Source organism: Ananas comosus, linkage group 6 (genome assembly GCF_001540865.1).
Source record: "Ananas comosus cultivar F153 linkage group 6, ASM154086v1, whole genome shotgun sequence".
Taxonomy (NCBI): Eukaryota; Viridiplantae; Streptophyta; class Magnoliopsida; order Poales; family Bromeliaceae; genus Ananas; species Ananas comosus.
The window spans coordinates 9,774,190-9,796,803 of NC_033626.1; the positions used below are offsets into that span (position 1 = coordinate 9,774,190).

At 34.6% G+C, this 22,614-nt stretch overlaps 1 protein-coding gene, 1 long non-coding RNA gene and 1 pseudogene across 2 annotated transcripts; all 3 read right to left on the bottom strand.

Annotated features, from left to right (window-relative positions):
- Positions 427 to 3,361, bottom strand: LOC109711380 (anthranilate O-methyltransferase 1-like). The gene is made up of 4 exons (XM_020234392.1): positions 3,254 to 3,361; positions 2,166 to 2,561; positions 1,006 to 1,278; positions 427 to 902 (listed from the first exon to the last, which is right to left on the bottom strand). The coding sequence occupies exons 1-4, from the start codon at positions 3,326 to 3,328 to the stop codon at positions 540 to 542; spliced, it is 1,107 nt and encodes a 368-aa protein (XP_020089981.1). The 5' UTR covers positions 3,329 to 3,361; the 3' UTR covers positions 427 to 539.
- On the bottom strand, positions 7,785 to 8,270 carry LOC109711382. Its single transcript, XR_002216580.1, has 3 exons — positions 8,208 to 8,270; positions 8,031 to 8,111; positions 7,785 to 7,941 (listed from the first exon to the last, which is right to left on the bottom strand). It is a non-coding gene; the product is annotated as an uncharacterized LOC109711382 (long non-coding RNA).
- LOC109712114 lies at positions 18,552 to 22,479 on the bottom strand (annotated as a pseudogene).

Consider the following 22,614-nt stretch of genomic DNA (forward strand, 5'->3'; position numbering starts at 1 on the left):
ATGGCGAGGGTGGCGCCTACCTCCACCGTGGCGACATATGGAAAGGGATGGGGAGGGGTTGATGGTGAAAGGTGCGTTGGGGTAGAGGTGGTGGTGAGAAGGATGAGAGAGAGAAGAGAAATTAAGGAGAAATTCAAAGAGAGGAAAAATTGAGAGAGACAGTAAAAAGGAAAGAAAAATTTTCCTATCTATCAATTTTGATGAATGGTTAGGAACTTAGGAGCACAAAGCTTGTTGTGCTATTAGAACTAGGCTAGAATACTATTAATAGCACAAAGTCTTTGGTGCTATTAGGTTTTTGGCCCTTGGATGAAATGATGTGCGGTTAGGATAATAGTAGTTCTATAAGGTAAAGTGGATGGTTCGTGGAATGGTATGATCTAATAGGTAGAAATGGTCAAAGAGTTAGATTTAACGGCGAAAAAGTTGATAGTACCAAATACTTGATGTTATTGATAATATTGTAGCCGGACTCTCTATATATATAGTACATAGATTCTATCATAAAGATTGTTCTACCATTGTAGCTTGATCAAGCATCACCCTCTCCTCTTCAAGGCAAAGACTAACACATGATACTTTGCTTTTCCTTTCAAGAGGTGCCTTGCAATGTTATTTGCATACCTTGAGAACAACTCATCAAGTATGCCCTCCCCAAAATGGCTACTAATTAGGGGCTCAGCCACTGCTCTTATACACTTGGCCACATTCGCGCCGCTTTGGAGATTGTCGAGCACAAAATCGTCGCACGAATCGTCGAAAGGGTCCCAATTCGACTCGAAATACTGCATTCGGCTGATGTCGAATAGCCCTCCCTCCTGAATCACTTCCTTAACTTCTGCCATGCTAGGCGTATACATCGGTACTTTGAAGCAGTACAACTTTTCCCTCTCCACAAGTCCCTAAAATTGGGCAATCAATACAGCTCTGCTCAAGCAACTTTTCAGTTGCTTGGTGGGTAAACAAATTAAAATTAACATATAATTAGAAAAAAAATTATTTTACCTCTGAGACCATGTCATGAAGCGCATCTTGTAGTAACCCCCAAATATATCTTTCATCTCCAATTGACAGATTCTTCTCCTCACTCCCCAGAAATGTTAACACCATTTGGCCTCCAGAGGCAAGTTCTTCGTGGCGAAAATTGAGAAAATTTGAGAAGCCATTTTTGAATTCTTGTGCATATAAGTTCACCACCCAAGGGGGACTTGTTTCTCCAATATAAATGTTTCCTTCGTCTAATAGAGTGCCTGTTTTGCTCTTAAGCCCTTCAAGAATCTAAATTAACAATACGAGGCCAAAGTTCTCTCCATTCAATTAAGAAAACATTTGGGTTTTTTCAAGGAAAAGCATAGAAATTAAAGAAAATTCCTCTGTGCATGCATATGTTTGCAGCTTATATACACATTCAGGCATATTCTTTCCTTTTTATGTATGTACTAGTTAAGAACACGCGCCATGCCATGAATATAAAATATTTTAATATTAAAATTTAATTAATTTTTGTTAACTAAATTAATTTAAATAAAAATAATTTAAATTGGTATATGCAAGTGCAACATAAATTTTTGTCTAAAATAATATTTTTTTTTAGCAGTAATGCATGGATTGGAGAGAAAAAAAAAATCATGGGATATCAATGAGAAAATAAAATTATATAAGATAGAAAAATAAAAATAAATCTAAAATACAGTGTGAAGACTGATAAAATATAATAATACTTAGTGCGTTTGAAAAAAAAATAGTATGATATAACAAATAAAAATATGTTTGATTCATAATTAGAATAGAAATTAGAAATAAAATTGAATTGCATTGAAATGAGAAATGATCTTATCGAAAAATATTTAATCCAATATATTAGAATGAAAATAGGAATGGATATTAAGGATTTTAAAAATGAGCTTTGGTTAAGAGAAAAGAGTGATGAAAAGAGACAAGGGAGAAGTGTTCGTGAAAGAAAGTTTTAAGTAGTGTAGTTTGGAATTGGACAATCTGGAATTCAAAACTGGATTGCGCAATAAAATAAGTCATTTTCATTTTAAAGTGAAATTGGAAAATAATTTATGTAAATTATAAACAACAACTATCAAAATTAATAAATCTTATTTTGATTTCATAGTTTACAATAGGTGAACCAAACATGCTCTAAAGTACATATGTACCTGTCGGAGCCACATGAGACAATACGAAGAGTGAAAGAAGTGGACGCTTTGAGGCGGAAAAAGCCTGCCATAGAAGGAGCCGGGCAATCCTGCGATGTAGTAAGGAATGAATGTCTTCTTATCCATTTTCTGCTCAAACCACTCGAGAGATCGAAAAATGTTGTTAAAATCGTTTGTCGGCAGGTCGTTCAAGAAGAACTGGAGGTCCGGCGGGGGGCGTCCTGCCTTCTTGCACTGGTCGGCCACTGTTTTGATCACTTCCGACACCATGAGAAGCGTGTTCGGGCCCGACGAGCAACCCAAGTCGGCCGCGACCATACTCTTCGGCAGGAGAGTCCTGCAAATCTCTCCTATTACCTCCTCTAAGATGGGCTTGGTCTCCAATATAGCCTTCTCCTGGGATTAGTTACGCAACAAATTTAAAGAGATCATTGATTTATACACTTAGGGCTGTTTGGTTGTATGTAGTCACAGTTGCACTGTAGTGATAAAATATATAGATTTAAATTTAGTATTTGATTTGACGTTTTTGAATTCAACTACAGAAGTTGAAACTATATTGTAGTTGGGCGTAATTCTATCTATAGTAGTTGAAGAAAGTAATTTTAAATAAAAGAGAAATATAATGAAGAATTTTACCATTCAATTTTTGATTCTGATTTATTTCGTTTCCTATTCCAATTTTAATTCCTATTTTGAATCAAACATGTCCATATTGTATACATTTTTAAACTTTTGTCAAATTCGAAAGTAAATTAATGGACTATTAATGTTGAGAAGGAAAGGAAAAAAAGAAAAGAGGTAAGAAGATATTTTCAGGTGCATGGATGTATATATATTGAGAACGTATAGAGCTGCTTATCAGTATCTTCTCTTTTTTTTTTAAGCAAAATTAAAAATTTCAAATTAAAACTTCTATTTCTAGAGCACAAAATCAAATCATTATATTTTTCACCATAGCAAGATTTTTAATTTTTCTAATTACAAAATGATCAATTCGAGGTAACTATAGTTGAAAGCAAAAACAGAAGCAACAGCACCGCAAAACGAAATCTAAAGTAAATGGGAAATGCAAGGAATTAACTAACTTGAAGCCTGGAATTGGTGGCATAACTTGTTTCTCCTCCCCCACCAACCATGCTGTGTGCTTTCCCTGCCCTCATCGTGCGTAGCTGCAATGTAAGACTGTAAGTGGCAGTTCAAAGGGCTCTATTTATTTATAGCGCCTTGTCACGTGTAAATCGTTGGGGCTCGACCGTAACGTTCTTGGGGGCCACACGAAGAAAAAAGTTATGTCCGTGAAACCTTACCGCACAAGAATATTAAAAGAATATAATGTACATAAATTATCTGAACTTTTGGTTTTATGCAAATATGCGTAAAAACTTTCAATTTTGTCGACTAAATATCCCAAATTTATTAAATAGTTCAATCGATCGCTCTACTTAATTAAAGCAATTAATTTTACAATCATTTTTGGCCGTATGCATTGCATATAGTTTGGTAAATCTTTAAAACGCAGAAATTTATATTTTGTATTCTAATATGTGAAACAATAATAAAACTAAAAGCTTAGTTCAATCGATATATTCTTCACTCGTCATATTTAATTAATTATCAATATTAGAAGGAAAAAAAAACATTCTTTATATTTTGAAGTCTTATATGATTATATACAGGTTATACAGAATTGAACGTTCAGACGCCTATTTACAGAAAGATCTAAAGTTCAGGAAGCTGCTTCTATATATTTTAGAACAAGTCTAAATTGTGATGATCATAAAAAGTGACGTGGTGTTTTCAACCAATCAAATTATTTAGGGTTCACTTATCTCATCATGATTTTTAAAAATATTTTTACCATTCTTTTCTTTCAGAAAAAAGATATAATTGATTAGATATAAATAATGTGGTATTATTGTTACACTTTAGACTTTTTTATACATTTTATCCAAAAATAAAATATAATAAAATAAAATGAAATCAAGTAATGGGTAGGGCTGGCAAACGAGCGAGCCGGCTCGCGTTCGACTCGTGTTCGGCTCGATATTCGGCTCGCTCGAGCTCGACTCGAAATTGAATGAGCCGAGCTTGAACAAAATAAAAGGCTCGAAATTCATTTCAAGCCGAGCTTGAGTATTACTCGGCTCGTTCGAATTAGGCTCGAAAAGCTCGAAAAGCTCGAATATATATATATATATATATATATAGTGCAGCTATGGTGCTTGGAAAAACACCAAGCATTTGGTGCTTGTAAGTCTTGTACCGTTAGATCTACTCCTTTGATCATTTTCAACCATTAGATTATACTATTCAACCAAACACCCACTCAACCCTAGGGGGCCCACATCATCCTAACCGCATATCTCTTAATTCAATGGCTAAAAATTTACAAGCACCAATAACTTGATACTTTTAAAAGTATCAAAGCTCAATTCGTATCTATCTACTATATAATATATATATATATATATATATTATATATATATATATATATATATATATAAAATGTATTTTAATTATATATAGGCTTTAATTACATTTGATATTATTGTTGTCCATAAAATAAACCCAACAAAATACAACCGTGGCAATTGAGCCCAACTCTAAATTTACATAACACACTTTCTCTTTCAGACTTTCACTGTTGCAGCATAACCTAAAACATGATAAATTCAAATTCTCAAATCCCTAATTTTTTTTTCCACTCTCTCTCTCTCTCGTTCTCCCTCAGACCCTCACCCAGTTAGGCAATCACCCTAGCTCACATTTCTTGCAATTATTTTGTATTTTGAACTATTGAACATGTTGCATCAAATTATAGGTAATGTTATATAAAAATTAAACTATTGATTATATAATGTCAAGAATTTCAATAGACTCGTTTAGAGCTCGAGCTCGGCTCGACTCGAAATTAGGCTCGCTCGAGCTCGGCTCGAATTAATTTCAAGCCGAGCTTGATCCTAGATTTAGGCTCGAAATTAATTTCAAGCCGAATTTGAGCTGACATAAGCTCGCTCAAGCTCGGCTCGTTTCCATCCCTAGTAATGGGGCATTCGATGTGATAATAATTGACGTCGTGATAAGCAGTGGGTACCACTGTAGCACAAAACAGATCTCATAGATGTGGTCCGCACTCAGTACGACCCTACAACCTGTACACACGTCTACCATATGAGAAAAAGGGTGTGTTTAAAATAGAAAAATGCTATTTGTACACTCCAAATCGGGGTGTACAAGTTATACCCCACCTATTGGATGGATAGGATATTAACTACTAGTCATATCAAGTGACTAATTAAAACATCTCACTCATTGGATGGATGGGATATAGAATATACATCCTGATCGGAATATATATATATATATACTCAGTACGACCCTACAACTTGTACACACGTCTACCATATGAGAAAAAGGCTGTGTTTAAAATAGAAAAATGCTACTTGTACACCCCAAATCCGGGTGTATAAGTTATACCCCACCTATTGGATGGATAGGGTATTAACTACTAGTCATATCAAGTGACTAATTAAAACATCTCACTCATTGGATGGATGGGATGTAGGATATACATCCTGGTCGGGATATATATATATATATATATTTGAGCTATAATTCTATCGGTAGCAAACGGTCTTCGTTGCCACCCATTTGTTTTCGATAATAGAGCCTTCAAATCGATGATCGGCACGTTGAACATGATCTATACCACTTGAAGCATTTAGAAATTAAATTTCATACATTTTCGATATTATTCTCTTATCCATCGAGTGGACACAAAAATGAACGGTTGAAAATGAATATTCTTTAAAAAATGATGATAGGAGTCTTGTAGTTAAGATCAAGAGGATAGATCTTATTCTAGAAGTAGAAGTATTACCCCCTTGGTGTTTTTAGATTTTTAGCCATTGGATCTACTTTTTGATTATTAATAGCCCTTGGATCAAACACTATTCCACCTACCACCACCTACCATCATCATCTCAACCTTACATTTCTCCATCCCAGGGTTAAAAACTCACAAGCACCAACATTTTGGTGCTTTTGAGAGTATTCAAGCTCAACTTCTCTAGAGTATGGCTACTATACTTTTTTGAGTATTGGACCCTTCGTACTCATAAGTTGTTTTTGATGATAGAGCTGTCGAATCAACGATCCACTCCGTTAAATATGATCTAGAGTATTTGAAACTCCTAAAAAATAAATTTTGTAATTTTTCGAAATAATAATAAAGTCCATCAAGCGGGCATAAAATGAACAGTCAAAATCGAATGACGTCCTCAAAATGGATGATCGGATCTTTTAATTTAAGATTGGAGTTATTGATCTTTATTTAGGTAGTGAATAGAATTCTCTATCAAAAATTCAACTGATTCCGATTCTTTTACACCGTTAAATTAGCAAGTATCCTGTCACGCCTCGGATTACACGTTCCCCAGGCGCGCCGACAAATCCGCCGTATACAAAGGAATTTTTCCTGTATACGAAGCGATAGCTGTATCTGTAAATCAAACAATACTACAAACAGTAGTATAGAGCTGGTTAGGAGAAACGGAGAAAACCAACTGAGTTCCATATACATACCCCAAAATTCAAGATACACAAAAACTACTCGCACTGGCGAGTTAAAAGTAGGTAAGTACATGAACTCCAACAAAACTACTACCTGCAGTAGGGCGCCCCTAGCTCGGCTCGTCGGGTAGGGCTCTAACTCGCGACGCCCTTGCCTCGATCCTGATCAGCAATAGCAGCAGCCGAAGACGATGGCTCTGCAAAAATGAAGTAACAACAGGGCGTGAGAACTACTGTAAAAACAAGTAGTCCTCAGTGGGTACCGCCCAAAACAACATCGGTCCACCCACTAAGTCTACAGAAGGGAGCAAGAATAGCCAAAAAGCAGGAAATAAACTCTACCGCTACAAATCACTACACTATCATGCTCTACACTAACCAACTGTAGGAAATGTCAAATCTGACCCAATCCAATCGGGACTGTAAGCATACCCGTCCCCGGGACTGTGAATACACCCGTCCCTGCCCCGTTGCGACTATCAGGCTCTATCCACACTAACTGGTCCGTGGAGAGCAAGTCCAACTGGCATGAGCGACACCAACGCGAAAGCACAAAGCCTGACTCCGGAGTGGCACTCGTGGGCGCTACCCAACCGAGTATGCAGCGTATCTCTGTCGAGCTCAATCAGGCTCCAACTAGCCAAAGTCAAGTGAACAGGGTCAAAACAGGTCTACAAACCAAACCCACGTGCCCTCGGCACAATCTGTGACCAAAACAAGAATCTGGGTCCACCGCTAACCCGAACGGCACCCAACGACCCGAAACAGCCTAAACTCTGCTGAAAAATAAGCTCGGCATCCCAGCACGAGCGTAAATGCCTTCTAAACTACCCCAGGTATCCATCGCACTGATGCTGCAACGATACAATCGAATCACGGCTCCTAGAGCTAAATCTGGTAGTTTAAGCATATGACGGGTCAAAACGCAGGTTTTCTCCTAAGTCAAATTTCAAGTCCAACATGTATAATATAAATATTCATTTCAGCATGCTTCTACATTCATATTACATTCAAGATGCTAATCGATGAATTAAAGCATGATATACAAAAATCGAACTATACACGTCGACTAAACATGCACTTAGGAGCGAAACCGATGATACACCCACCTCGAGAGCAAAATCCTGGCAGCAAGAAGGTCTTGGATCACAAGCAACACTGCTGGAAACACCTCCAAACCAGCAACAAAGCCCCTCAAGATCTGGATATAACAATTCACCCAAAATCCAATAAAATTCATCAATTTCAGCCTTAAGCTTAGGATTTCTCAATTCCAATGTCAAAACTCACCTAATGATCTCCAAATCAAGTGAGAATAGTTCCAAAACCAGCAAATACTGAGGGGTGATCAAACTCAGGTCCAAAATCCTACTGCCAACAAAGATAGCATCAAGAAAAGTTCAAAAATCCTATTTTCAGCTCAAAGTCAACAGCAGTCTAGAAAAACTTCAGTTCGATCAAGCTAACCTCAACCAAAATCTGCAATTCAGGACTTTGTGAATTCCTCTGGAAATCTAGAATCCAGCAAACTAAGTTTCGTCGAAATCCGACCTTCCTACGTCACGCATGAGCCAAAACACTGGAGGTCGTCGCTGAAGAACTGCAGAATCAGCACTCCATCAAGCTGGATCAATGGAAGTTTGATGCAATTTGAGGCAAATCCGAGGGTAGAGATGCTAAAAGAGACTTCTCTGTGAAGAAGGGCGGAAAAGAGCAGCAAAGGGGCGCATTCTATCTATTTATAGTGAGTTAGAATGATCCAAAAAGCCTCAGGAACTCAAGCTGCTATCCAGTGTCCTTGCAGAAATGGGCGTTTCTAGGCGCCCGGAACCACGTTCTGGGTGACCAAAACATCCAGCCTGCACAAAACGGGCTCCTCGGACTCTCCGCTCACGGTGTGCTGTGCCTGTAAATGGCTCCGGCGGAACTCACCTACCGCCTGCCACGCGTCGAAGCAAGCGATATTCACGTTGTCGAATTTTCGGACCCACATCTGGGCGCCCAGAACATGGGATCCGAATTGGCTTCCAGTTTCAGTTAAATTCAACACTCATTTCTGGGCGACCCTGAAAATGTTCTGGGCGCCCGAATCTGGCAAAACTCCAGTTTTGCCTATTTGAGTGCGCCGAGTCCAATTCTGCATCCAATTCGTGCAGAATTGACTCCGCCTCAGTCCGACACTCTCCAGGGATGTCGACCAGTCGCTAATACTGAAGCCAATCCTATCCAAAGCTCAAGAACACTACATTATTGGTAAGTTTAAATGCACTAACACATTTAAATTTATTAGAGTTATCTATGTTACGTTTTAGGTTCTAAACTTCAAATTTTATTTGTTTTCAGCTTATATTTTTAAAATTACAATATTGATCTATTATTTTAAAGGGTTCAAGTACAACCAATGTCCCTACTTACACTGTTTTTCAATTTGGACCCAGTTTTTTTTTCAATCAAGTCCGCTAATCTTGTTGATTTCATTTCAAATTAAAGTCCAACGTTAGATATAGCTGTTAATAATTGCGAAAAACTGCGAGCGTCAGTACTATGGGTGGGGGGGCGTCAGCTGCCACGAAGGCGCCATGTCAACCCGACGTGGCCGTTGTGTCAGCGATTTACAAAAAAAATAAAGTTTGAGGAGCAAAATTGAAAACTGGGCAAGGTTAAGGACAAATGTGTAATTAAGCCCATTAAATTTATAAATTCAAAAAAAATGTTAATTTAATATTTAAATTTTAAATTTAAATTTGATTTTGGATTCAATTAAATTGGAATTCAAATTCCGATTTTATATTTAATTTTAAATTCAAATTCACATTTGGAATTATAAATTCTAATTTAATTTCAAACTTCGATTTGAAATTTCAAATTCAAAATGTGAATTTGAATTTCAAATTCAAAATGTGAATTTGAATTCGAAATTTAAATTCAAATTTAGAATTGAAATCAAATCTTAAATTCAAATTTAAATTTTTAATTCAAATTTAAAATTTAAAATCAAAATTTTGAATATGATTTTAAATTTAAATTTAGATTTTAAATTTAAATTTCGGTTTCAAAACTTTCATTTTAAATGGAAATTGAAATATCAAAATCAAAATCAAAATTTTAAGTTTGAATTCAAAATTTAGATTTAATTAAAAATTTAAATTTAAAATTTGAATTTCAATTCAAATTTAAATTCAGCTTAAAATTTAAATTCAAAATTCTAATTTCTCATTAGTTTAAAATTTTAATTTTAATATTATTTTTTAATTTAAATTTAAAATTTTGAATTTTTATTTTTAGGGACTAAAATGAAAAATGTGCAAAGTTTAGAGACCTAAATTGAATGCAAAAGGTTGCCAAATAGATGCTATCGTGGCAATTTTGTTAATTTTAACAGTTTTTTTAACGGTTGAGGCGTAATTGTAATAAAATCAAGAGGTTAGGAACTCAATTACAAAAAAGAAATGGTTGGTGACTCAAGTGAAAATTGGTGAGAAGGTTGAGGACTAGCGGTGTAATTAACCCATAATAATATTAATCCAAATATTAAAAATGATTAAAGGGATTGATCAAAGGACCAAAAAGTCGAAAGCACCAGATACTCTATGCTTCTGATAATATAATAGATCTCCTCTCTCTCTCTCTCTCTCTCTCTCTATATATATATATTGTTAAAAAAAAAAAAGAAAAAAAGATCACTTCTCACTAAACCCACTTCACTATCTCCCTACTTCTCTCCTAATTCACCATTCACTCCACTTCTCCACCATTCCCTCCACTTCTCTACTATTTTCTCTACTTCGTCATCATTTCCTCCACTTCTCCATCATTCACTCCACTTCTCCACACCATAGACCTCCACCATCCTCTCTCTATATAAAAAGAAGTGAACAACAAAAAAACAAAGGGGAATTCTACTCACAAAAAATAAAGAAAAGAAGATTAAAAAAAAGAGCAAAATAGGAAGGTAGGTTTAAATTCTCTCACTCTCATTTTCTCTCTCTCTCCTCTAGTCAAAGTACCCCTAACATCAAGCTTTCAACGCATACCGGACTACATGAAAATCAGTTCGTGCTGTCGTCAACCACTACTACGACAGGTCACCATCAACCAATGAGAAACGACCGCTAGTCACCATTCCTACACCGTCGCTGACTACCGTTGCCTCGTCATCATTGATCCGAGAGTGGTGCACGTTCCCTTTTGCTGCTGTCGCATCATCATCTACCAAGGAGGTGGCCACCTGCATGCTATTGCTATGCCGACTACGACGACGATCCGCTTGATGCTTAGCCATCGGCGGTGGAGGAAGGCAACAACGACAACGACAACGACAACGACAACGACGACAATCTGCTTGACGCTTCGCTGTCAGCGGTAAAGGCGGCAACAACAAAGACGACGATTTGCGTTGGTGAAAACTCAAAAATTTAAAGTTTGAATTTTATTCTATTTGAATTTTGAATTATCATTTAATATTCATTGATATTTATTATCTTATTTATTTATTTATTTAATTTCTTAGTGAGAAAGGAACTAACGGAATATTTCCGTNGTTCCGTTTCTTGCGCCAAAAGGAACTCATTCCGTTGTGCGGTTCTGCTTCTTTCTCGTAAGAAAAAGAGCGTGAATTCTCTTTTCCTTTCTTCAATACTTTGATCTCCTTTTTTCCTCCTCATTGAAAGATGAGATTTAGATAATTTTGTTAATCTTTATCTATTCATCTATTATCTTTTACTATTTGAACATTCCCCTTATCTACTGGGTGTTGAGAATCTCCGTCAACCTCCTTCACGATCGTGCTCGCAGGAGGAGGAATTCCGGTCGTACCTTGGGGTGTTATTTCCGATTAATCCCGCACGTAAGGACGGGAATACGCCTTAGGGCAGTGCCTCGCACGCTTCCGGATAAGATCAAATCTTTATTGGAATATTTGCGTTTATCTGTAAGTTGATTTATTTATTGTTATCACAAATTTACTTAGATTATTAATCACAATCAGATTTCTTTGCGGTATTTGTTCCAACAATCTAAGGCGTAAATCCCTATCTGATTATGATTAAATCTGACAATGCTAATCTGTCACGCCCCGGATGTCTCGTTCCCCGGGCAAGTCGACAAATCCGCCGTATACAAAGGAATTTTTTCTATATACGAAGCGTCGAAAGTACCTGTAGATATACAATACTACAAACAGTAGTATAGAGCTGCTCAATAAACAAAATCTAAACAACTGAGTTTCATATACATAGTCCAAATCCAAAATACATGGTTACTCGCACTGGCGAGTTAAGCAAGCTATGTACACAAACTCGAAACAAAACATCTACCTGCAGTAGGGNTGGGGTGTTATTTCCGATTAATCCCGCACGTAAGGACGGGAATACGCCTTAGGGCAGTGCCTCGCACGCTTCCGGATAAGATCAAATCTTTATTGGAATATTTGCGTTTATCTGTAAGTTGATTTATTTATTGTTATCACAAATTTACTTAGATCATTAATCACAATCAGATTTCTTTACGGTATTTGTTCCAACAATTTGCTTAACGCTTTATTGTCGACGGTAAAGGCGGCAATGACAACGACGACGACCCACTTGACACTTAGCTGTCGGCGGTGGAGAAAGGCGGCGACGACAATGACGATCCGCTTGATGCTAAGCCGTCGGCAGTAAAGGCGATGACTACAACGACGATCCACTTGATACTTATCCATCGACGGTGGAGAAAGGCGACGCCAACGATCCGCTTGATGCTTAGCCATCGGCTATAAAGGCGGCGATGACAACGACGATGATCCACTAGACGCTTAGCCGTCGGCGGTGGAGAAAGATGGCAACGACAACGACGGCGACGATCCACTTGACACTTAGACATCGGTGGTGGAGAAAGGCGATGACAACGATCCACTTGATGCTTAGCCGTCGGCGGTAAAGGCGGCAACAACGACGACAATCATTCGTTTGATGCTTAGCCGTCGACGGAAAGCGCCAATCAAACTATTGATTGCCACTCTTTTTAATTGGCTTTTTTTTTGTCAAAAACAACTTGTGCATAATTGATAGTTTATGTGCATGTGCCAAGTGTTAAACAAAATGCCAAAAAAAATTTGTACATAGCGCATTACTTATGTGCTCGTGTTAAGTGTTCAATGAAATGCCAAAGATGGTGTGCACATAATGGAATGTCAAAGAAAACTTGAGTATATTGCATTATTCATGTATGCGTGCCAAGTACTCGATGAAATGTCAAAGACAGTTTGCGTATAATATATTACTTATGTGCTTGTCAAATGCTCGATGAAATGGCAAGGAAAGCTTATTCATGCATGGCTCACATTGTTTGGAGAAATATCTTAACGAGACACTAATCATAAGTTTGTGATTACTTGCATTAAAAGAGAGAAGAAGAGAGATGATAATTGTTGTTTTTTCTCTTTTTCAGTTCTATTAATTTTTGCACATCGATATACAAGAATAATAAAAGAAATACATTCTGTTTTGCTAATTATCATAATTGACCAGATTAATCGGAGCTGTCTAAATGTGAATAGCCGTAATTAATTAGAAATCTTTATAATTTATAAGAAGTATAGAATTTTTAATCTCCGTATTTCAACATACAATATTCTAATCCCATCATCTCACCTGGTGCTTTTAAATTTTTAATTCTCTTTCTCTCTCTCTCTCACACACACACAAATACACGCACATATAACTTTCTAATCACCCATCAAATTTGATGGGTGGTTGGAATGAGAGGAGGAGGAGATATTGGAGAGAAATTTAAAAAAAAGATAAATTGAGACGCCCAATTTCTCCCCAATATCTCTTCCCTCTCTCATTTTATCTCATTCTGACCACCTATCAAACTTGATCGATGGTTACAAAGTTAGGAGTATAAAGGTTGTTGTGCTCCTAATAACACAGTAGCCCTGCTATATATATATATATATATATATATATATATATATATATATAGAAAGAGAGAGAGAGAGAGAGAGTGAGTGATATACTATCGGTAGCACGGAGGTTTCCGTGCTACCTAGTTGTCTTCAATGATGCGGCTTCCAAATCGACGGTCGGCTCCGTTAGACTTGACCTACACTATTAAAAGTATTTGGAAATTAAATTTTATAATTTTTCGACATCATTTGGCTAGTGATCAAAATGTCTCAAAATTGACAATTTTAATGGTAGATGTGATGCGTTTGTAAATTTAACGGTGTAAAACAATCCAAATCTGATAAAATTTTTATAGAAATTTTTTTTCACTATTTAGAGTAAAATCAGTACCTCTGATCTTAAATTCAAGTTATTTTCATCCATGTTTTTAGAGGTTTTTTTTTTAGCCGTTCTTTTTTAGACTTTTTTTGTTTTTTTTTTTTAACCTCGATTTGACAGTAAATTAATGCCAAAATAGTGAAAATTTAATATATATAATATATATATAGCGTTATTAGATCAAGTCTAACGAACCGATCGTTCGATTGAAAAGCCACATCATTAAAACAAGTTTAAGTACGAAGCCTCCATACCGATAGTATACCAGCCAGCTCATATATATATATTAATATATATATATATATATATATATATATATATATATATATATATATATATATATATAAAATTGAGCTCCTATGCTTTTAAAAGTATCAAGACATTGGTGCTTGTAGATTTTTAGCCATTGGATTAAGAGATATGCGATTAGAATGATGTGGGCTCCCTAGGATTGAGTGGGTGGTTGGTTGAATAGTATAATCTAATGGTTGAAAATGATCCGTGGAGTAAATCTAATGGTAAAAACTTACAAGCACCAAGTGCTTGGTGCTTTTACAAGCACCATAGCTGGACTCTATATATATATATATTTGAGCATACTTGCAAATATGCGTAATAAATATTTTAATAAGTATCCCAAATTAATATAAATATGTAAACTCATTCAAAACTTTACATTGTAAAATTTAAATTTTAAAAAATAATTTTATTTATTATATACTATTATAAAATATTTGTTTTATTCTAACTCAAATTTATATAGTTGTTGTCAATAATAATTATATAATTCTATTTTTTATTTATATAAATAGATATAGATATACATTGAATATTTTTCTATATTTTTTAATTTAATAAATCTAAAATTTAAATATATATTCACTATAACAGAATTAGTTTATAGGGACACATGTTTGGGACACTTTTGTGTAAGTGTCCTATTATACCAAAACTTAAGAAAATATTTACTAATGCCTAAATATAAAGCCCAATCCAACAAAAAATAAAAGATTACTCTACTCAACCCACCCCATCTAGCCCATTCAGTCTGATTACAAACAAAAAAAAAAGAAGAAAAAATCGATTACCATCTCCCCTTCTCCCCTCGCTTAATTCACTAGAATCCTAGACAAAGAGCCCTTCCCTCTCATCCTCCTCCGCCACCGCAGCTAACGAGGTAGAGTTTCGGCGGTTGCCAAATGCTTAAATAAGTGTTGGTAAATTAACAGCACTCTTTTAGTTTATAGCAACACTCTTTAACTATCACTATATACCTAACGACCCCACATATAGCAACACATTTTAAAAATGTCGGTAATTTAGTCAGCGACACTTTTAACAGCAACACTTTTTTTTACCTGTACCGATATTTAAAAGTATCGCTATAGGTCGTTTTTGTTGTAGTGTTAAACAAAAAGTATTAAAATTAAAAAAATAATATAACAATAAAATATTAGTAGATAGAATAGACATAATATGTACATATTTATCTTTAAAAGAAAAAATATTTAATAATAAAAATATTTAATAAAAAATAAAATATTAATAGTTGGAGAACAAAGTGGAATAAATATTTATTTTGCATACAAAAAAAAGTCGATAGATCGAAATTTGAAATACGTATTTTTACATATAGTATAGATATATTACACTTTTTAGTTTTATCTCTCTTTTATTTGGCTCTCATTCATTTGATGGAAATCCAAAATCAAATCAGTTAGGTTCTTTTATTTGGCTCTCATTCATTTGATGGAAATCCAAAATCAAATCAGTTTGGTTAGTCATACAAGCGACCGGAAAACTATTTACACCCCAAAAATAAAATTTTTAATTATTTCGTTGCTAGTAAAAATATTTTCTCCGAAAATAATTTTACAGATTTTTTTTCTTTTTAGCAGAAGAGTTTTTGAAAAATTGGAAATCGAAAACTTCCAAAATTGCAGTGCATGTCCACGGACCACATGATTTGTATTATAATATAGCATACTTATCCTATCATATTACTTTAAACTTTATTTTATCTTATTACTATATATTATAATATTTTTAAATGTCCTGTAATAATTAAATATAATATTTACGTAATATAAAATAAAAAATTCCTCTAAATAATCCATAATTCATAATAGATAATAAGAGTCCGGCTACTATACTATTGATAGTATCAAGCCTTTGGTACTATTAAGTTTTCTGACGTTAGATCTATCCTTTGATCATTTCCACCCGTTAGATTATACTATTAAACCAACCACCCACTTAATCCTAGGGGACTACTATCAATTTAACCGGAGGCCACTATCATTTTAACCGCACATCCTTTCATCCAACGGTCGAAAACTCAATAATACCAAGGGCTTAATACTATTGATAGTATAGTAACATAATTCTATATAATAATATACATGCAATTTATCCTTTGTATTTATTTCAAGAAAATTATATAAGGATGATAATGAAAATTCTTTTTTTATTCCTACGAACTTATCATCATGACCTGTGTACTAACACGCCATACCACACCACTTATATTACATGACTATTATTCTAATATTAAAATTTAATTTAACATATTTGATATGCAATGTCAAATAATTTAAATTATGTTGAATGGATTATATTTTAAAATTTCTATTGCAAGATTTTAAGTATATAGAATATGTACTTATATACATCAGGCATAGAAAATGCTTAACAGCAGGGCAAGTTTATTACACTAAATAGAAGAAATCGTTGCTCGTATATAGTATATATTAATGCTTCATATACACCGCATTTTATATTTTCTAAATTGAATGTAATATTTGATGATTAGTAATTTAAAATAAGTTATGATACAGTAATGGAGCGTTGGATGTGATAATAATTGACATTTGTGATAAGAATGGGTACAAGTACTGTAGCACAATCCAGATCTCGTCGCTGTGATCCGCACCTAGCATGACACTACAACCTGTACACACGTTCTCATCTGAGAAAAAGGGTGTATTTAAAATAACATTAATTTTATATAGTTCTATATAAATATATCGAATAATAAATATATTTTTATAAAATATAATTTTTTATATTTGTCATTATAAAAGTTCAGTGATATTTATATTTGTCTTTCTGCTTTGTTCCCATTAGAGTACTATTTATTTTCTAATAAAAGATAAGTAAAATGACATTTTTGTTATCGTAAATATGTCTATCCAAAAGCGCCAATTATTAGAATTATGTAGAAATAACTTTCTAAAAATTTTCAACAAATATCTTCTTCTTTTCTACCATCACAAATAATATAAAAGAGGTAAAAAAGTCAATTTATCTCATTCACTTCCGATAGTATAGTAGCTCTATTTTATATAGTGTAGAGCTATTATGCTATCGGAAGCATGGAGGACTTAGGCTTCGTTTAGGATTGCGGAGAGATTGCGTTACATGCAGTGAGAAAGTACGTTAGAAAAATACCCAGTTTGTTTCCGTACGTAATATTGCGTTCCGCATATCGTGATGTGTCGATTACGATATATTTTCTGCGGTCCCGTCGGAGAACGCAGAAGCATATTCCTATATGTTTTTTTCTCAACTCCATTTTATCTAACAGCATTAGATAGATCTCAATACCAAACTAAGCCTTAGTACTTCCGACTTTCTGGCCCTTTGGATCAAGGATTATACAGTTTGGATGATTGCGGTACTCCCTAGGATTGAGTGGTCCCCATGAGGTAATAATATTAATCCATAATTTTTCGATATCATTTATCAAGTGGTCAAAAAATTTAAAAAATTATTTAAAATACAATTTAGTTACAAATTATTATTTGTAAACAGCAAAAAAAATTTCAAATATGACTAAGGGCAATTTTGCAATAGGTTATACTTTATTGTCAGAATTATTAAATTTTATAAAATGAAACGAAACATATTAGTTCTATATACACTGTAATTCAACATTATATTACTGATTAAGCCAAACACAGTTATGAAAAATTAATAGTAATTTGATTTAGAAATTTTAAATACATGATTATGTTAAATAATCTGTAATGCTATATAAAGTGAACCAAATGCGCCTAAAAGTATAGAGCTGAAGATTTGTGTAGTGCTATCAACGATGTGTTCTATTAAGTCTCATTTATTAATATTGTATAGATTTTGAGGCGATTTGAATATTCGATTGCTAAAAAATCACACTGCAAATATTTCTATATTTTTAAAAATACAGAAGCTCAACTCTGTGTCTCACGATATACAAAACAAAAGTACAAAAATTCTATCATAAAGATTATATTTTGAGCATCACCCTTTCCTCTTCAAGGCAAAGACTAACACACGATACTTTGCTTTTCCTTTCAAAAGGTGCCTTGCAATGTTATTTGCATACCTTGAGAACAACTCATCAAGTTATGCCCTCCCCAAAATGGCTACTAATTATGGGCTCAGCCACTTGTCACGGGCTTAAATTTTTCGACCTCAAAGCCCGTGCGGCGCCCCCTTCCTGCTCGAAGATGGACAAACCTATCCCAAGTCCTAACACGGACAAGTCTCCCAAACTTAAGCGTCACGTTCGACCCCCAACGATCGACCCGTGACACACTGCTCTTATGGACTTGGCCACATTTGTACCGCTCCGGAGATTGTCGAGCACGAAATCGTCGCACGAATCGTCGAACGGGTCCCAACTCGACTCGAAAAACTACGCTCGGCTAACATCGAATAGCCCCCCCTTCTGAATCACTTCCTTAACTTCTTCCATGGTAGGTGCGTGTACTGGTACTTTGAAGGAGTACAACTTTTCCCTCTTCTTCCATGGTAGGTGCGTGTACTGGTACTTCGAAGGAGTACAACTTTTCCCTCGCCACAAGTCCCTAAAATTGCACAATCAGTACGAGCACATTTACAAATAGCTCTGCTCAAACAGCTTTCTGGTTGACGAAAATTATCTAACCTCTGAGACCATGTCGTGAAGCGCATCTTGTAGTAATATCCAAAAATACCTTTCATCTCCAATTGACATGTTCTCCTCGCTCCCTAGAAATGTTAACACCATTTGGCCTCCGGGAGCAAGTTCTTCGTGGCTAAAATTGAGAAAATTTGAGAAGCCATTTTTGAATTCTTGTGCATATAAATTCACCACCCAAGGAGGGCTTGTTTCTCCGATATGAATGTTTCCCTTTTTCTTTTCTTTTTTTTTTTTTTTTTTTGAGAGAGAGAGAGAGAGATGATATGAATGTTTCCTTGGTCTAATACTGTGCCTGTTTTGATCTTAAGTCCTTCAGGAACCTAAATTAACAAAACTAGGTATAAAGACCCAGCCCACTAGCAATAATAACTCGTTGGGCCCAGTCAACAGCCCAAAATGCTTAAGCCCAGTTATTATTACTAGTGTCTAAGTCTCTTATAAACCCAATGACAACCCCATTCCCATCCGATGTGGGANACTTCTTCCATGGTAGGTGCGTGTACTGGTACTTTGAAGGAGTACAACTTTTCCCTCTTCTTCCATGGTAGGTGCGTGTACTGGTACTTCGAAGGAGTACAACTTTTCCCTCGCCACAAGTCCCTAAAATTGCACAATCAGTACGAGCACATTTACAAATAGCTCTGCTCAAACAGCTTTCTGGTTGACGAAAATTATCTAACCTCTGAGACCATGTCGTGAAGCGCATCTTGTAGTAATATCCAAAAATACCTTTCATCTCCAATTGACATGTTCTCCTCGCTCCCTAGAAATGTTAACACCATTTGGCCTCCGGGAGCAAGTTCTTCGTGGCTAAAATTGAGAAAATTTGAGAAGCCATTTTTGAATTCTTGTGCATATAAATTCACCACCCAAGGAGGGCTTGTTTCTCCGATATGAATGTTTCCCTTCTTTTTCTTTTTCTTTTTTTTTTTTTTTTTGAGAGAGAGAGAGATGATATGAATGTTTCCTTGGTCTAATACTGTGCCTGTTTTGCTCTTAAGTCCTTCAGGAACCTAAATTAACAAAACTAGGCCATAGTTCTCTCTATTTAATAAGAAAACATTTCGGCTTTTTCAAGAAAACGTGTAGAAATTAAAGAAAATTTTTCTATGCAAACGTTTGTATGCATACATACACATTCACATATTTCTCTTTTTTTTTATTTTATATATATGTACTAGTTAAGAATTCACGTGATGCGGTAGATATAAGATATTTTAATATATATTAAAATTTAGTTAAGTTTTATTAATTAAATTAATTTAAATAAAAACAATTTAAATTGGTATATGCATGTGCAACGTAAATTTTTGTCTAAAATAATATTTTTTTAGCTGTAATGCAGGGATTGTCAAGAAAAAAAAATGGTTAAGGAATATCTGTGAGAAAAAAATTGTATAAAATAGAAAACTAAAAATAAATCTAAAGTACAGTGTAAAATTGATAAAATATAATCGTACTTAACGCCTTTGAAAAAAAATAGTATAATATAGCAAATAAAAAAATAGTAAGGACATGTTTGGTTCATCATTAGAATAGAAATAAGAAATAAAATTGGATTATATTGAAATAGAAAATGGAATGATGAATCATCAAAAAATGTTTGATTCAATATTAAAATGAAAATCGGAATGGATACTAAGGATTTTAAAAAAAGAGTTTCTGTTAACAGAGAAGAGCGATGAAAAGAGAGAAGAGAGAAGTGTTTGTGAAAGAAAGTTTTAAGCAGTTACTTTCGAACGGGTCAATTTAGAATTCAAAACCAGATTGAGCAATAAATGGATGAGGTCATTTCTATTTCAGAGTGAAATGGAAATTGAAATTTGATTTCTATAAAATAAATAACAACTATCAAAATCAATTAATCTCATTTTGATTGCATATATAGTTTAAAATAGTGTTTACTAAAAAAAGAGTATAATGTAGCAAATAAAAATAACATATTAAGGGTATGTTTGGTTCAAGAGTGAAATTGGAATGGATAATAGAATAGGAATGAGTTGGAATGGTAATTAGATTGCCCCATTCCCCCAAGACGTTTGGTTCATTTCTGGATTGAAAATCGGAATGAATTATTTCTATTTCACTATTTGGTTGATACAAAGTAAAAAAATAATAGAAAAACATAATACTAATTTCATTTTTAAATATAATTTTATAAAACTATCTAAAATTTATAAAAAAAAAATTAATACTACTCTCAAGTTAGAGCAATGCCAAAAAAAAAAGGAATTTATTTTAAAAATTTTTATGCAAGAAATTACAAAAGAATGCATAAATTTTTTTGAATAAAATTATAATAAAAAATAATATATCACGTTTTTTTTTTAATAATGAGAAAAGAGGGAAGAAATCAGTATAGGAAGAGAAATGAAGGAAAAGATTGAGAAACGTTGGACTGGGCTTGAGGAAGAGGTGAGTGTGGGCTTGAAATTGAAACTTCAATCCGGACTTAAAAGTCGGAATCAATTTGTTAATTTGTAAACTAATGGACCATTCCCATTCCGATCCGGAATGGGAGTTCCAAACCGATTCCTGTGAACCAAACAAAATTAGAAGGATTTGATTAAACCGATTTTCATTCCGGATCCAAAATATACGAACCAAACATGCCCTAAGAGTATATTTGGTTCATGATTAGAATAGCAATTAGAAATGAAATTGAATTGTATTGGATTGAGAAATGAAATGACGAATAATCTAAAAATATTTGGTTTATTATTAAAATGAAAATCTAAATAAATATCTAGAATTTTAAGAAACAGTTTTGTCGAAGGGAGGAGAGTAGTTTACTTTGGAATGTATCAATTCGGAATTTAAAATTGAATTGGACTATTAATAGATTGGATCATTCTCATTTCAAAGTGAAATTGGAATTGGAATTTGATTGCTGTAAAAATAAATAACAACCTTCGGAATTACTGAAGCTCATTTGGATTTCGTAGCCTAAAATTAATAGAGAAACCAAACATATCCTAAATTACATATATATATATATACCTGTCGGAGCCACATGAGACAATGCGAAGAGTGAAAGAAGTGGACGCTTTGAGGCGGAAAAAGCCTGCCATAGAAGGAGCCGGGCAATCCTGCGATGTAGTAAGGAATGAATGTCTTCTTATCCATTTTCTGCTCAAACAGCTCGAGAGATCGAAAAATGTTGTTAAAATCGTTTGCCGGCAGGTCGTTCAAGAAGACCTGGAGGTCCGGCGGGGGGCGTCCGGCCTTCCTGCACTGGTCGGCCACTGTTTCGATCACTTCCGACGCCACCAGAAGTGCGTTCGGGCCCGACGAGCAACCCAAGTCCGCCGCGACCATACTCTTCGGCAGGAGAGTCCTGTAAATCTCTCCGACTACCTCCTCTATGATGGCCTTGGTCTCCAATATAGCCTTCTCCTGGGATTAGTTACACAGCAAATTCAAAGAGATCATTGATTTATACACTTAGGCTGCGTTTAGTTAAAGAACTAAATTTTAGAGAACAATAATTTTTGTTGTTTTCGAGAACAGGGTATATTTCGATATAAGATAGAATAATTATAAATTTGTATTTCGATGCATTCGAAGATATTATAGAGTAAATCCTTAGTAAGGTTTGAATAAAAAGTCTAGAACAATATCTAAATATATTTTTAAAAATAAAATAATTAATTTATATTAT

Excerpts from the sequence above, each read along its gene's own strand:
- LOC109711380 (XM_020234392.1), bottom strand. The coding sequence starts at position 3,328 with ATGAGGGCAGGGAAAGCACACAGCATGGTTGGTGGGGGAGGAGAAACA. Across the intron at positions 1,279-2,165 it reads GTCTCATGTGGCTCCGACAG|ATTCTTGAAGGGCTTAAGAG; the intron begins GTACATATGTAC and ends TTGTTAATTTAG. Across the intron at positions 903-1,005 it reads TTCATGACATGGTCTCAGAG|GGACTTGTGGAGAGGGAAAA; the intron begins GTAAAATAATTT and ends GCCCAATTTTAG.